The 17,975-nt window shown below is 38.5% G+C and overlaps 1 protein-coding gene across 2 annotated transcripts in view; it reads right to left on the bottom strand.

Moving 5' to 3' along the window:
* Positions 1–17,975, bottom strand: part of FBN2 (fibrillin 2) — a 185,186-nt gene that overhangs the window by 107,504 nt on the left and 59,707 nt on the right. For both annotated transcript variants that reach the window (XM_076362414.1, XM_076362415.1), the window contains exons 8-11: positions 12,126–12,251; positions 9,976–10,128; positions 8,971–9,204; positions 7,974–8,111 (exon numbers count right to left, since the gene is read on the bottom strand). In XM_076362414.1, the coding sequence (XP_076218529.1) occupies positions 7,974–8,111; positions 8,971–9,204; positions 9,976–10,128; positions 12,126–12,251 (651 nt within the window). The remainder of the gene's footprint in view (positions 1–7,973; positions 8,112–8,970; positions 9,205–9,975; positions 10,129–12,125; positions 12,252–17,975) is intronic.

Genomic DNA, 17,975 nt, shown 5'->3' with positions numbered 1-17,975 from the left:
TTACTCTCCTTTCCAAAGGTTTCTGGTATTTGGGTGCAACCAAACACACTTTAACCACCTTAAATCTTAGGTAACTTCCCAGAAATAACTCCCATTTGACACAGGGCTCTGAAAAATTTAACTCCTTTCAAGAACCCTTCCCAAATTTGATCCCCAGGTGGTTACCAATGAGTCAGCTGTGTCTTTGGCCTGAGACAGCTATTCCCAGCTCTAAAATAACACTGATTGTTCCTCCCCATTGTGCTCCTCTAAACCCTCCCAGGATCCTTGCCCTCTGTGATCCTGGGAGCAAAGCGGCTACATCCCTCTGGTCTGGCAGGCAGGACTGCTGCCTCAGTCTCTCCTGCAGCTACCAGAGGATGACCTGAGCAGCTCATCTCTGCTACAGCTAAATTCACAGGTTACAAACTGAATGGATTCCTTGATGAAATCCCCCTTTCTTCATCAATCACCTTTGCTAATTTGACTTTTTTCCCTCCAGCTACGCCCTCCGTTTCACTTACAAGTGTGAAACTACTCATCTCTTCATTTAGGTAGGCTTTAACACCACAAAGCCAACGCTGATTTGTGGGGATTTTTGGTATCTGGCTGTAAGCTGCCATAGGTAAGCTGGGGCTAAGTAAAGCCACTGCTGATCAGTTCTTAGTAATGATGATTTTCCCATGTATTTTGCAGTGTACGCTACTGAAAATATCAGGAAAAACCCAAGGTCATTTTGCTGATCATTTGTACTCAGTCTTCATCAGGTCTAGTTCTAAAACCTACTTCATTACATCTTGGAAATAATGGGATGGAATGAGAAATTAAACTTGTAAGAACATTTATATGTTAAATAAATGTGTACTTCTAGGAAGTGTTGTGCCATGAATTACTTGATTCTAAAAAATGGCAAAAGGTTAGTTTTGTTCTAATTTAACCATAAACAAGACCATACATTTCACAGGATTTACTGTGTTAATGCATACAGAGTTAAAACCAATAGCATCAATAAACATATCAAAGAGATCTGGGTTTACCCAAATCACTGGTCTAATGAGCTGGTTTACAGCACTCTTGGTGCCTAGATACAATCAGACCGTTTTGGGTAAACAGTTAAATGAATAAAGACAAAACAAATGGAAGAATCAAATACCTCCTCTCACGCATATTTAGCTCATTCACATTTGCATAGCAGCTGATAGCACCACTCCAGTAAAACAACAAGAATGAAGGAAGATAAAGAAAAGAGAAATTCAGAGTGTTAAATACAATGAAGAAAACAGTAACTGTATCTTTACACTGCAGTAGACTTCTATGTAATTATAGTAGTTTCCTGCTTTCATGCTTCTCTACAGTGCCTGGCTGTTGGGATGCTCTTTCTCATGAGTGCTAGATTGGGTATTTTTTCCTCAGTGCTCAGCTGATATGGGAGGTCAAGGAGAACCGCACATAATTCCTTCAGAACAAAGTCCTCAGCTACCAACAAAATGTCAAACTCTAAATCACATTTTCACATTAATGTTTTGTCAAATGTCTTAATTCAAATAACTTTATATTTATCTTGCTTTAGCATAGGGGAGGACAGGGGAAACTTATAAATACTAGATATGGCACTCATATATTTTGTTTAGTTTTCCTACAGAGAATGACATTTACGACTTTTTTATTATAGACTTCAACTTGCTCCATCTGTTAAAGTATGTTCATGCTAGAAATGGATCTCACTGTAAATTAATTTATAAATTGTACAACAGGAATGCAGTGTTCCTCTATGAAATAGCTGACTTAGGCTTAGAAAATCCTTCCAAAGCCATCTGCATCACATGATTTCCATATAAAATATGCATCTTAAGATGCTCCTATTTTTATAAGCTCTTGATAAAAGAGGGAAATGGCAAATATATATTAATATAAAGGAGTTACTGGCTTTGAGTTTGCATTGCAAGCATGCATATTCCAGCAGTATAAACAGGAAACATCTGAGACAGCGATAAGAGATATTTAACCCATTTATTCTATCTCCCAGCACACCCCTCTTCAGTGTCAAATATTTCTCTTTTGCCACTTGCATCACACTTTTCTCCACTCTTCAGTGTTTCATCTGTAACACTTGTCAGAATTTCACTAGACACAGTATGGATCTTCCAAAAGCCCCTTAAGACTTACAGCGATGAGTCTGAAGATATATTACAAAATTTAAAATATGGAGATTTGTATTCGCAAAACAACTAAAATTCAACACAGCACAGCTACAGGCTCGCTGCCACTTTCAAAGTCTCTACAGTTCTATCCAGAGTTTTTATAAACAGAATGAAATAAGGAAAGGTAATAATATTACAGCTGTCTATCAGTTTGGGGAAAGGGACTGACAATTCAGTGTGAGATCACTTAGGACGCTTATGGTCCTTGACCCATCAGGCATTTTCCATCATGAGAGCAGCACAATACAAGTTTAGGTCAGAGAGCAGTATGTAATGCCCGTGTGAACCTCATGAGGTTCAACAAGGCCAAGTACAGGGTCCTGCACCTGGGTCGCGGCAACCCCCACTATCAACACAGGCTGGGGGATGAAGGGATTGAGAGCAGCCCTGCCCAGAAGGACTTGGGGTACTGGTGGATGAAAAGCTGGATGTGAACCAGCAATGTGCACTCGCAGCCCAGAAGGCCAATCGTATCCTGGGCTACATCAAAAGAAGGTCGAGGGAGGTGATTCTGCCCCTCTACTCTGCTCTGGTGAGACCCCACCTGGAGTACTGCATCCAGCTCTGGAGCTCTCAGCATAAGAAAGACATGGACCTGTTGGAGCGGGTCCAGAAGAGGGCCACAAAAATGATCAGCGGGATGGAACACCTCTCCTCTGAAGAAAGGCTGAGAGAGTTGGGGTTGTTCAGCTGGAGAGGAGCAGGGGAGACCTTATTGCAGCCTTTCAATACTTAAAGGGGGCTTATAAGGAAGATGGGGACAAACTTTTTAGCAGGGCCTGTTGCAACAGGACAAGGGGAAATGGTTTTAAACTAAAAGAGGGTAGATTGAGACTAGATAGAAGGAAGAAATTTTTTACGCTGAGGGTGGTGAAACAGTGGCACAGGTTGCCCAGAGAGGTGGTGGATGCCCCATCCCTGGAAACATTCAAGGTCAGGTTGGATGGGGCTCTGAGCAACCTGATCTAGTTGAAGATGTCCCTGCTCATTGCAGGGGGGTTGGACTAGATGATCTTTAAAGGTCCCTTCCAATCCAAACTATTCTATGCTTCTATGATTTTTTTGATTTGGCAGGATAATTTTGAAATAAGACTGTTGTGGTTTAAGCCAGTAGGCAGCTAAACACCACACAGCCGTTCACTCATTCCCCCACCACCAGTGGGATGGGGGAGAGAATGAAAAAAAAAAAGTAAAATTCGTGGGTTGAGATAAAGATCGTTTAATAGGACAGAAAAGGAAGCGAAAATATTAATAATAATGATAAAAGAATATACAAAATAAGTGAAGCACAATGCAATTGCTCACCACCCGCCGACCAATACCCAGCCAGTTCCCGAGCAGCGGTCACTGCCCCCTGGCCAACTCCCCCCAGTTTATGTACTGAGCATGACGTCACATGGTATGGAATATCCCTTTGGCCAGTTTGGGTCAGCTGTCCTGGCTGTGCCCCCTCCCAGCTTCTCGCTGGCAGGGCATGAGAAGCTGAAAAGCCCTTGACTAGTGTAAGCACTGCTTAGCAACAACTAAAACATCGGTGTGTCATCAACATTATTCTCATCCTAAATCCAAAACACAGCACTATATCAGCTACTGAGAAGAAAATTTACTGTATCCCAGCCAAAACCAGGACAAAGAATTTTCTTTAACTCTATACAAAAATACCTAATGATTTCTGGGTTCTTAATTTATTGCCTGGGGAGTAGGCAGCCAGAGAGATAGAGCAGTGTGGAAGCAGTGTTCATTTATATACCATTAACTTTACCCCATGCAGTGAAATGTAACTGTTCCCAATACCCCAAGACTGTTCTTTCAGTCATGAGAAGAGTATCCAAGTTAGATTCAAGCAAGCCTTTAATTTCATTTAATATGTATCAGTACGCACAGAAATTCCATGCAGTTAAGTTCCTGCCTACATTTCCAAGACAACTTTCTGTGTGATTTATAGCAACTACCATTCACAAATCACCAATTCAGTGTGGCACTTAAGATACTCTGGCTTACAATTAGAAAATAACAGTGAAACAAAGCTGTGTTATCTAAGATAAATATTCGTAAAGTCTACTCTCTCATGAAAAGTCTTCTGAATACAAGCAGCTACTCAAAAGGCAAACCACTGAAGAGTCAAAATAATTAGTAATGACTGATTTGTTTCACACAGAAAAAAATAGGCAACACTTAAACTTGCTGGAAGCCAGTATTGGGTTTTTTCCCCCACTTTCCATCTAGGACATTACTGTAGCTGGCACAGCATCTTCTGCTTTCGTTAAACCAGCTGAAATTTTTGAGTTGATCCCAGTGCATCCAAAATTGCCTCAATCTTCAGACTACTATTTCATGCTGAGATGTGCATTACAAAGTTGAGACTAAGTTCCCTAAGTGAACACACCTTTTCCCTGGGCACATAACTGTGTGTTAGAGAACTGAACAGGTCAACAATTTTTTTTTTCCATGCACCTATCAATCTAGTCTCACAGTTTTCAGGCACTTTAACCTCAAACTGAAAATCAGATACAACTTCACTGTTATCACAAGCCTGGAATGGAAGGTGAATGGCAAGGCTGGTGGCCTACAGGGTGACCCCACAGAAGAGAAAGGGACAGAATGCCAGCCAGCTTTTAAGAACATATTATATCTTTCTGTCAATCAATTTCAGTACCCAGACATGTAAATCTGATGGGCCTTTTAAACCACAGATGGTTGTCCTACTTCATTTCTTCATGCACGATTTCTTCAATGAGAATTATAAAATAAAAAAGTTTAAATTAAATCCATATAGCTTTACTTGCTGCAACCTAAGTATAAAGGAGCACAAAGATAGAGCAAATGAAGCATTTCACAATAGGCTCAACCAGAGTTTAAATCCTGTTCTGGACTAATCCCAAAAGCCACTCTCAGATGAAATTAGTACATTAATACCTGGTCATTTAGGCTGGGAAGCCAGAAAGGAGCCAAAGACACCATTTCTTTTGTGCCAGTGGTTATTGAAACTGGTGTTCACTAGCAGCAGAAGTCTAAAAGGTCACCCAAGCTCAGGTGAGGCCTTTGGTTTATCTGCTTACCTAAAATTTCCTAGTGTTATTAATTCCTAGCATTTAATCTGGCGTTACCTCTTGTTTAGGAGTTAACCTTACCACCTCTATGAAGATTTGCTTTGGTTTGACTCTATTTTCCACAGTTCATTTTTTCCTAGAATCTTAACTTACATATACCACATTATCAATATATGCATTTGATTAATAATCAAATGCTTATAATAGTATCAAACCATACTAATTTTTACATCAGCGTTGCCATTTATCTTCCATGCTTTGCAAATTAAAAAAAAGGGCTTTGTGAGTTTAAGAGCATTCAAATCTCATATGCCACAGTGAACCGCTACTTAATCACATGCCACCTTTATGCTATCTGCTGATATGAAGCACAAAGTAGCTCAGTCAAATTTGTCTTACCTTAATAGGAAATGATTTTAGGGACAGGTGACACTGTGCCTTTCCATGGTATGCAGGCTCATTTTTTACAGCTACGTGCTCTTTCAGTATATTTCTTCACATGGAATAATTCTTTATAAGCATGAGCAAGCATTTATCATAATCATGCTCTACCACGATGTTATTTATTGCCACTTTTTAATGATTTGAACACAGGCTGGTTGCCTCAAAAAGTACAGTTTAGAAAGGCCTTTCACTTTTTTCAGTTGCTAGCTTTGTAACAATGATATATTCAGATTTTTATCATTACTCATCTTTATTTCTTCATTTGAACTTAGAAAGCAAAAATATTAGAAATGTAATAAATATATTGTGTGTTGATAACAAACACCTGTGTGCTTCAGATGATATTTTCAACTTGCCCCCCAAGTAACAAAGAATATGAATACAAGCTGTGAACTAGATTTCATCATGAAATAGTAATTCAATATGCCAGCTTTCAGAAGATGCTCAGCACATTTCAAGACAGTTCCTCAAGAGTCAAGGTCCACCATAGTTAAAAATATTTAACTTTTCCAGCGATGCAAAATTTAGTGCTGGGAACAAAAGTGCCAGGGCTCTCCATACACTGTAAAGAAAGAATAGCCATGCAAGACAGATTTACAGTAAAACTCTCACTCCCTACTTACAATGCACTTATAGCTCCTGAGGCCCAAGGATGCAGCAAGAGACTAAGCCTCTTGAATTTCCCAGCCAGAGATCAGAGGTACAGAAAACTCTCACCCAAACAAAAAAAGCTGAAAAAGTTGGGTTTACTATATAATAGAGGACAACTTGGAAGAACAACTGTAACAGTCTTCAAGTTCACAAAAGTGCAAAGAGAAAGGTACCGAACTGCTTTCCTTACATACTGTGGATAAGACAAGAAACAATGAGCTGAAATTTTTTGCAAAATAGTGTTTAAATTAGATTAGACGTTCTGAAAACTTTCTAGAAGTTCAACTATTAGGTGGCATCTCCATCAGCTGACATTTCTTAAGAAGAGGGTGTACAAACAGTTGTCAGGAACAACGTAGCTATAACTGACCTCTCTGGTGCAAGAGAATGGCCTAGCTAAGGGGACTTGCAAACTTTCAGGTGCAGTATATCAAGTTGATTTGAGAAGGGAAAACAGAGAGGTTAAACATGGTAAGAAACAGGGACGTCAAAGGAAAAGTACTGTTCAACAGTTGTCACATTTCACTTTTCCTGAAGGCAAGGTGCCAAGCCAGGCAGGTCCTCATACGCGGTTGCAATTCAGCGGGAGGTGGAAAGATTTGCAACTCAGAGATGCAGTGTTCCCAGCTCAGCTTCTGGTTGATACCCACTCTGCTGCACGTATGCCAAAATCTGCCTGTACTATTCTCACTTGCATACCGTAAAATGAGTAGTCTTGGATTAGAAGGTTTTTTTAAGGATTCATGTAGCTGCAATTTCCTGCATTCCTTTGTTTCTGCATTTTCCTCTAATCCACAGGCATGCTAGAAATTGATTCTAAAAGCACAGTTTCAGTGAGAAAAGCCTATCGCTAACAAGCTCTTGTATAATACTATTCATTCACAGATCTCAAATCTCTTTATAAAGAATCAGTAAGCAAACGTCCAATCAGAAATATAACCTATATATTTCCTATACATTTACTAAGCTGTATCCTGCATACAGGATTCTTCTCCACACAACTACCCCACAAGAACCCTCTAATTTTGTATTTTCCCTGAAATACCTGATGAGCCTTTGACACTGCAAGAGTGAAGTCCACAGTAACTGAATAAAAGTGCAGAATCCCAAATTCAGCTCGTTATAAAAAGTTAGCATTCAGTATTTTCATATGAAATGCAAATCTAACCAAAAGTTAATTAATGCATTTTTTTAATGATTTGATATCTTTAAAACTGTCATTCATCCTTACAAGTAGGTAAAACATAAATTCTACCCTTTGTTATCTTGAACATAACTCAAGACTAACTCCTGTAGCAAAAATGGAGCTATGTGAGCATAACAAAAGAGAACATGGAACAGAACTTACTTTACTGAATGTGAAGACAAAAATGTACAATACCGATCAAGTACAAGCATACTCAATACCAATATTTGAGATTAAAGATTTCTTTTTTTTTCAAGGAAACAGATAACTCTCATGAAGAATTTAAACTATTCTAGTGTAAGAAATGTCACGGTCTTTGCAGTCTCTTTCACAAGAGCAATATCATTAAAATTAGTATGTATGTGGGGAAAAAGAATATGCTTTTTAAAAAAAAACATATTTAAAGCAGGAAAATATTAGCATTTTAAAAGTGAATCATGGATTTTAGGAATGTGCACTTACCAATACAATCCCCATTTGCATCCTGCTTATATCCCATGTTGCACTCACATCGGTAACTAGAAAGGGTTGGTATACAACGTCCATTTAAACAAAGGTTGGGATGGTGCTTACAGATGTCTATGGTCTGATTAAGTATTGCTAATAAAAGAAACATAACATGAGACAAATATTCATATTTTCAAATAGAAGTAAATATGAAGATTATACTTGGCTTCAGAAAATATGTTATCAGGTGCATAAATATATCTGTGAAATCCAGTATTTTTTCCAAGCACTATCTATTGACACGACAGTAAACTCACAAAAACAAGTAGTTCTCAGAAACAAAAAACACATTAGACAAACAGTCTTAATGATGATTTACCATTTATGTGTATAGCCTGATGAGACTGTCAGCAATCTCATGAATAAACCACAATTTGGGTGAAAGTTGAAGCAGTCTGTTCCTGTATGTTTACTATTTTTGGTGTACCTGTCTTAATAATCCTCCTTGCATTTCATTAACTTTATGGTTCTGATCCTAGAGACATGCTTACACGTTAGAAGCAACTTTACATATATGAGACTTCCCTCTGAATATTATTCATCTTGGGCTTTCAGTCAAGGCAGTGTTCCTGCAGAATAGGTAAGTTTCACATTTGGAAGAACAAGGAAAGAGAACAGTTTATTTTAAACCCTGGTGGTTTTTTGAAAACACTTAGAAATCCGGAGTTTTGTTAGTGCTGACCAAGACAGATCAGCAGGGACAGCACAGGCTCAAGGACTCTATAACTGAAGTGAAGAAAAAAATCTCTACATCCGGACTCTTGTTAAAAAAAGAGCTCCTGAACTTCCTAATGTATCAACTGAGGTCTCTTAAATGTGCTTGAATACAAAGACATTTTTATTTGTTAAGAACCCTGTATCAGTTTCAGACTAAAAGCTAAGCAGAAAAAAAGGAAAAAATAGAAGGAATAAAAAAAAGAGAGACATAAGCCACAACAATGAAAGTACTTACTTAGCCCTGTAATTATTGGGCCATTTCCAGTGGGACTTTGACCACCTGTTCCTACCCCTGCTCCGCCTACACCTGGGGAGAAACCATTGCTTCCAGGGATTGGAATGAATCCTGCTCCTCCTGGGCCGTAGCCATTGCCATTGCCACCAGGAAGGAACCCGTTTCCTCCTGTCCCACCACCTCTGGAACCACCTCCAGCAGGAGCGCCATCCACACAAAGTCTGCGGTGTTCATCTATTAAACAGGAACGCAGAGAGAAGCATGAAGTAAATCAACCCTTCAGAGTCAGCTTATAAGGAAGATACAGATCTTTGTATGCTACAAAAACCAGAACACCAACTCCTTGTTTCTTGGATGTTAGTGTTCCCTCTCCCACTCCTAATCTCAGGCAGATCCCATGATTGAGACAGGTGTTATTTAAGGAAGGACACTAAAAATAATAAAAGGAAATACTGTAATTACAACTATTTCTTGAAACCTTTTTGTTGATGTGTTGCCAGTAGCACTGCAACTCCCTGGTCACTCAGAGATCTTGATACAGGTAAACTGAAAATACATTTCACTAGGTATGTGGACTATTGTTCTGTGAGCAGAGTTGAAAGAATAAATGAAATACTGACGCATTTCTAGTTCAAAGTAACCCAAAATTTAATGGAACAAGAGAGCAGCTGTTCCTTTAAATCAAAATGAACTATGGATCCTCAGAGTCATTTCCTCTTTGAGCTTGACCACAAAATCCTTGCCATTTCCCAAGAACTATTTCCAAAGTCAACAAAAGGACCTTAAAGAAACTAGTCCCAAACAATCATGGACCAGAAAAAAATGGTTCACAGATGGTAACATCAGTATTAAAAACACAAGAATGAATAATAATGTAATTCCTGACTTTCTTTTTCCATTTAGCCTACATTTTAAAGCAGTTTAAAATATTCCAGTGACCTCCATCCCAACTAGAATGGACAGCATGAAGGAGAAAACAAACCAACCAACCAACAAGCCACTCACCAGATCCTCTGATAGGACACATCTCTGGAACAGACCCGATGGCCCAGCACCGGCCAGACTCACAGCAGCACTGCCTTTTGGTGAACCTACCGGGAAGCTCCTGTGCACAGCGGCCATTCACTATGTTGGAGAAACATGTACTTGCCCTCTGATCTGGAAGTTAATTTAAAAAGAAAACCAAAAATAGTAACATGAACTCTCAAAATTACTTTCCCTTATTCAATTCATGTAAGGACTAAAATGTTTAAAAAGTTGTATTAAAAAAAACAACAAAACAAATCCAAAAATACCCCAAATAACACCCAATAATTATCTGAGGTGATCAGCACCAACACATTTCACATTTGGTTAACTACAGGATCACATATTTGCAGCGACACTAGTCTTACATTAATCCAACATACAATCTTAAAGTCTGTCCAAGCTAACAGGAAATATGGATGACACAAAAGACAGAAAACAATACAAATAGAAACTAGATACAAATACATGAAAAGCCTACTATGGCAAAAATCGAGACATTTCATGTAAGAACCGCAACATCAGTAAATTCATTTAATGAATTTTTCCTTGGTGTAGATGTACCTGACTGAAGAAATGATATCCAGTCTGCTCTGCTCAGTAGACTGAATGTACAACAGTATTTTTAGTAGTGCCATGTGAAAACTACTCTATATAAATATGTCAATGTTTTATTATATTCTAGTTCCTTCAAGGACACATCCTAGATCTTTTATTGTCACACTCCTGAGTGCTGACTAGGAGAAAAGCTCAATGAATTTGGAAAGACATGGTACTAATTACAATAACTGAGTACATCCTGATATTTTGGTTAAAAGCAAATATTTATCTTAAACTGGGAAGAATAAAATAATCTGTATCAATAAGGATTACATTCTTCAATTTTCTCCTAAGTAAAGGAGAAGTTATACTTCTAGAGTATACAAATTATACTCCAATAGTATAAACATTTGAGAGCACAAGAACTTTCAGACACATGTTCATTTAAGGGAAGCAGACTCTGTGACATAAGGACCTGCCTTAGAGGACTAGGGCATGTGATTTGTGTGCAATTGGTTTTGGGAGCTGACTTTAGAAACCGGACTTTAAAACATGCCAAAATCCATAGAAATTTTGATCATATTGGAAATCATAGGTTCCCAGTATTCCTGAGGCTAGCCACAATATATCTGAAGTTTGGCACTCCTCAGATGAACCTGGATAACAAAAGCTGGCTACATTGTGCAAAAATTTATCCATGTGAAATAACTTGTAGGTCTTGTGTTGCTACTGGCTTACATAATTTATCTGTAATTCAGAAATCCCTTCAGAATTCCCATCCCTTCCCCAACATGAGAACAAAGTGCTTTGATATGTCTGAAATTAGAAGAACCACATGAGATCTAGAAAAGACACTATTATTAGCAATTGTTAATGTTTTTTACACATGGCATGCAATATTTTTAGTTAATTCATCAGAATGGTTTATACCATATATTTGACACATGCAGCTGTATAAAAGAAATTACCACACGTGAAAATAAGCATACATCTTTTTCATAATATAGAAACAGGTTTTAAATAAATTGTCCTGCAAAAGCTGCAATAGTGTGTTCCAGCCAAATTAGTGGCACCTCAGCATACACTACTTAATGCCTTCTGAGTTTATATATATGTGCCTTATATTGGTCTCTAAACATTAAATTAACCTATGTGAGATGGAATTTGAAATACCAAGTAAGGATAAATGTTTGCTCCTTTAGAACCAAAGTGAGCTTAGCTTTTGGTTTCATCAGATGCAGATTAGAGAAACATAATTAACATTCCCTATGTTTGCCTAGACAACAGAGAGTATTAATCGCTTTTTTCCTAAGAAGATCCAGGTCTCAGGCAGGAGTTCTCAGGCTACAATACAGTCAACACAGTGATCTACTATCTACATAAAGATGGTTGTAGTGGCAATCATCATCACAGGAGGATGTTATGAATTTCAAGTAGCTGGATCAGAGATACTAGTAAGTTAGCATATAGTGAAGCCCTGGGGCCAGGGGCAAGTGCTAGATGGTTGGGACAGAAATTCTGCTGCTGCTGTGTATAAATTGCCTTAATAACCTTGAGACCTCTAAAAGCCTACAGGGTGGAATACCTACCAATACAGCGGGAACCATCCGTGGATGTGACATAACCCCGTGGGCAGATGCAGAAATAACTTCCCACGGTGTTAGAGCATTCACCACCTTCACAGATTCCTGGGATGACACTGCATTCATCAATGTCTACCCAAAGAGGAAAGGACATAGGATAATTAGCAGAGCACTGGAACATGGTATTAAAAAGAGGGAAAGAGAGCTTTTCTGAAATGAAGTTGTTATTCAACTCAGATTGAATAACATATTGCTGGTGTTTGCATACTGCAAATAGTTTTGTTTGCCATCTAATGGAGGCTTTCTTTATACATTCAAGGGGTACACCACTTCAAGTCACAGAGTATGTGAGAGCAGTCTGGGATTTCCTCTAAATGACACACACTGAGTGCCACCTCTAGGAAGCACACAACAGCTACAATGCAATACCAAAATACATATCCTGTTTTTGAACTGAAGGCAGGAGGATGGTACAGCAGCCAAGCATGACAGCTCTGAGCTTCTGTGACCACAGAAATATTGCTTACCAGATCTGACTGCTTTATGGCCTTCTAATACTCCAACTGTAAGCAAGAATTTTGGCCACGCTCTTCAAATGCAACCAAATGTTGCATTTTTACTTCTTTTCAGGTATTTTTAATCCATTCAAATGTTTCTGCTAACTAAAAACAGTGGTCTCATCTGAACACTGAAACAATTTTGTATGTAAATACATATAAAGTGAGATGTCATCAAGCTGATGAATGAGCTGCTGTACGTAACAAGGGGCTGCTAGGGCACTTGGCACCAGGACTGAGAACACCGTGTGCTGTCCCAGCACAAACTGGAAGCGAAATGAGGAGCTGAGACAATGAGAAGCAATAGAAGGAAGCAGTCTGACTGTATTGTTAGAGATGTGAAGCACAGCAGAGCAAACTGGAATGGAAGAAATACAAGCGGGAAGAACAGCATGAGAGTAAAGGCTATGTCATGACGATTTATACAAATGAGCCATTTTAAGTAACCATTCTACAACTGTGACAATCTTTAGACATATGAATATTTTTAGAGTAATTTTAGTAACCTAATTTTGCTTTTAAGTGACCTCTGTACATTTAGCTTTTCGACTGGCATTCCGTGAATGTGAACTGTGGCCAAGGTTTAACATGGGAGGCATTCGGGGAAAAGGTGGGCCAACTTTCTAACTAGCTTGAAATGAGTTATGTTTTCCAGTTGGAATGATATGATACCACGGGTTTCGCATGGCTTGATACCAAAAGTAGTCATAGGTACAAGACTTTGGCTTAACTTGTTTGTAAAAATCTGGATGCAGTATTAATTTAAATTAGCTTTCATACTGCGAAACAAAAATCAAAAAAAAAAAATCAGCCTTTTGAACCCAGACTGCCTCATGTCAAATAATGCAGGAGAAGCATCAGAAAGAGCGTATGACCGAAATTATCTTGTGATGACACTGTGAAGGTCTTCACATTCCTTGTAAGAAAGCGTTGGGACCCCACAGACCATTCCTTGCACTTTTACACAGACCTATCATTTCCTTGGACCCGTCACTCTAGAAATTCTCTTGAGATGAATGACTACTTGAGAAATAAACTTTAGCAGGTGTTATTTCTTAGGAGGCCGTTATGTGGTGAATACTTTGCTCCCTCCCTTGCTACATTCTCCACACTGAAAACTCAAGAAAAGGAAGAGTGTCAAAAAGATGTGGCGTGCACAGGGACTATATTAAAAAGGTAACTCCTCACTGTGGGAAGGTCCACCCATGAAGAAGTTCCTTTAGGTATGAATCTACGGAGGACATTCAAGTACTGAGAGGAAAATTAAGTTTTGCCACAAGGCTACTGAGAATGTGAAAACTGTTCTTTGTAAAGTGGAGGTATGAATAAAACAATCCCTCTCTCACTGGCATGTCATTTGGAGTGTCATTGTAGAAAAGACAATTTCTCTTACAGGTAACATATCTTCAAACTTCCTAACTAGTCCATACATATAAGCATCCTGTGGCCTTTGTTGTTTGTTTTGCACTATGAAGCAGAATCAGAGGAAGTGAAAATTTTGTCTTTTTAATAAGGTTATTTAAGCATTTCATAGGACACAAAAAGTTCAAATTTCACATTAAAATATTTATGAAATGATGACAACTATTCCCCTCATTTTGTCTGCTCAAGTATGTACAAAAGAAAGTGTCGTTTTTCCTAAAACAAAACACTCCTAAGAAATAATGCTTTCACTTCAGACTTCATAGTTACCCACTGCAGAGATTCCAGAATTCCAAATGATGGTATAAATCAAAACCAAATAATTCCCCAGGAAATCTCTGAAATCTTGCATTAATTTACTATATTAAAGACAACATATATAATGTGGTGAACTGCTTACCATCTGATTTAATCCAATGAAATGAAACCATGTGTGTAAATCAAAACAGAACCAGAACCAGCTGCATGCCTTGTTGAGATCTTTCATGCAGTACAGGTTTTTCACAACCCGTAAATCTTTTAAACATGAATACTGTCTTCTGTATACACACACAGTCTGAAACATCACGTCAGAAAGACAGGTAAGAAAATTGCACAAAATGAGGACTCTACAGGAGGAGGTTTTTTTGGAAAGTGACACCTTCCCGATGGCAGAGCCACTGGATGCTCATACAAGAAAGCTCCCTCATTTTACCATCCCTTGAAGTACACCTTTGATCTCAAGGAGATACTACACTACCTTTTTCCATCACTACTCTAGTGGTTTCAAAAATAAATTCCAAGACTAATTAGAAAGTTCAGAGGCACCCAAACTTTGATAAAGATCTCACCAGCATGGTGATCACAATTTACCAGCATGCAAATACTGTCTGAAGATGCAAATGCTGTACACACAAACAGGATGGTACAAAGCTGGTAGCAACTGCCACCAGTGATACATAAGCACGTTAAATTTAAGATTCCCTGTGCTAAGAACTAGTTACATAGCATTTTCAAAATATCTGTTTTATTCAGTCACTCTCTTGGAGAGTGGGTCTTAAATCTTATAGGTTTCATAGCATTTATTTCGGGGGGGGGGGGGGATTGACAAGTGAGGTACAACAGCAGCTACTATACCTAAGAAAAAAGAAACACAAGAAAAATGAATCTATAAAAATCTGAGCACTAAAACCAGCAGGCACTTCAAAACTGAAAGTTTCCCCTTCATTTTCACTCTGTTTGGCACAGTACCTGCTACTTTAAAGGCAGTCATCTTAATTACAAGAACACAACACCTGATCTACCAAAGGAAACCAAATTCCAAACTAGTTGGTCGTACCATACAAAGCCCACTGAGGTAATGAGTAGGTGGAGTTTATAGCGCAGGCAAGTGAAAGACATAGGAAGGAAGTAGTTAGCCACTTCTGCAAAGCTGCAGGACGTAGACCATCCTTCTCACCTGGCTACATGCACAGGAGTTTAACACTGTCTAGGGCTCTTGTCCAAGAATGACAGGGAGCTGGGAAGGGAGGAAGCACCTTCCTGAAATCTGGGCAGTGACCAGAGTGGAAAGAAGACTCCACAGTCTTCTCCATGTGGAGAGAAAAACGTTTTTTTAACCAATTAACACAGAGAACCCTTGTGGAAGAATAATTTTCTTACTTACTGGAGCAGTACCAAGTCAACAGATTTTTTATTTCACTAGTTTTTGAGCTAAATCTCTGTCTCTCCTTCCCCCTCCCTGGTTCTTGCATGTGCAATTCTTTCAACAAGATCTCTGTTACCTCTGACTGGAAATTCTGAGACTTTACCTCAGGAAGAGCTATTTTGAGGATGGCTGATTGAAAAAGTTACTCAATTTCCTCCCTTCCCCCCTCCAAAATACATAAATTAATGGTCTCAGGGAAAATGCTCCAAAGATAGTACGAGGAGATGCTGTCTTAAGGGTGAAAAAGACTGGTGGCGTGAATGGCTGCGGTTCCAACGTTGCACACAAGATGAGAAAGCCAGTCTCAATGTGAGAACCAATTTAAATGTGTGACATAAACTTTGCAGGTGTGAGTATTAATAGGTCAGCTTCTGCCAAAAAACCCCAGCCTGGCTACCTGTCATCCAGAATTCATGACTTTTACTGCTACAGTAAGCAGGATTTTATGAATAACTGAATTAAAAGTACCAGAAAAGGGGCTCTCAACTGTTGAGCTCTGAAAAAGGGTTCCCTGAAAATAGTTTTAGTCTATAGTAATACCTGGTAGTATCAAATCTGAATTACACACAGTATAATGAAATTACACATTAAAGCAGGAAAACGAGAAATAGAACTATTTCTTTTAAAAGGTTCTTTGCGTTTTGGTGCCACGTTTTTAAAAAAAAGGAGTTAGCCTGTATCATATAGTCCTAGCCCTTTGATGTCAATAGTAACAGCAACTTTTTGAAAAAGCATCAGAGGCATCCTACCTCCTACAGCACCTTTGACTGTAAAGGGTGTCATAACTAACTATATTTAGTCAAGGAGTATGATGTACTTTCGATTTGAGAAGGGTAGGTGGAACACATTTATTAGATCCTTGAAGTACTAATAAGTAGTAGTCCACCTCTTATGTAAACCAGCAAGCACAACCGAAAACTTATTTCTCCTCTCAATTTATCTATATACAATCCACCTCTGAACAACCCATAGATGTAAGTTCCATTAATTCTGGAAGACAACATCCTAAAAACAAACAGAATTACATTCCTAAAAAGACAATGAAAACTCAATATATTGTAGATCAAAACTTTTAGGCCAAAAAAGAGAAGGGTTTGGGATTTTCTTTTGTTTAGTTAAGACATCACACTAGTGCTCTGGATATCTGGAATTTGATACAACGCCTGTAATGTCCTTTTCCAAATTTTTTCAGCTCTGTGCCCACTCCTTGAATCCTTCCATGACTTGCCCAGTAGTGGAAGGAGTTGTCCTGACTACTGTGGAAAGTCTATAAATCAGGAATATAGGAAAGCTTATAAATAAAATCAGTAATGTTGAACCCTGAGCTGGATTCCTTTTAAAGGTCATATTTTCCCAAATAGCCTAAGCTACCTAGTTACTTTTCTACATGAGGGCATACACACAGAGTTAACACATACAAGTTGTTCTGATGTGCTTTGGAAATCCTTTAAACCCTCTTTACTGATATACAATTGCCATTAATTTCTGAAAGGTCTGTGTCAGTAAACCGTAATCTGAGGCTCAAAATAAATCCAATAAGCCAAACGTGCCTTCTTACAGATTTTTTTAAAAAAAGAAATAAGGGAATATAATGCAAGCAAATAGCCTAGCAAAGCAATGTTTATTGCTTAGCATAGTTCTAGCAAAACCCATCATGGCACAAAAAGCACAACATGAGCATTCCTACTTATTCTAACGATAGCTATTGTTTCCAGGAGGAACAACAGGAGAAAAAACCCTAACCCATGAAATACATCTGGATGTTTAACGGCAAAGAATATAGCAGGGGATCTCAAATCCCTCCTTCTTAAATAGAAGACTTGCTGTTAAATAAAGAAGGTCTGAGTAGTTAGTGTAAGATTCCAGCCTCTGCCTCTGAACACTGAAGCCCTGCCTGGTTACTGACTCCAACTTGGATTTTGCCCTTTGTAGCCAGCAAGTACTATTTGATCTGGTTTTCCATACTTAAAGAAGGGAAAGGAGTGAGCAGAATACTCCATACTACATCACTTCTATATAATGTTTTAAATAAAAAACTTCACTAAAACAATGCAGTTTCTATTAAATAATTTCTCTGTACACAGGCTGTAACTCATAGACCAATTCCTTATATCCTTCCCAATGGCCCAATACATATATAAAAATGATGTAACTTCACTCAAATGACCAGTACCGCCAACTGAAAGTGTA

The sequence above is a fragment of the Aptenodytes patagonicus genome, chromosome Z (genome assembly GCF_965638725.1).
Source record: "Aptenodytes patagonicus chromosome Z, bAptPat1.pri.cur, whole genome shotgun sequence".
Lineage (NCBI taxonomy): Eukaryota > Metazoa > Chordata > Aves > Sphenisciformes > Spheniscidae > Aptenodytes > Aptenodytes patagonicus.
Note: the sequence above shows the minus strand (reverse complement) of the source record. Positions and strands in the feature narration are given on the sequence as shown.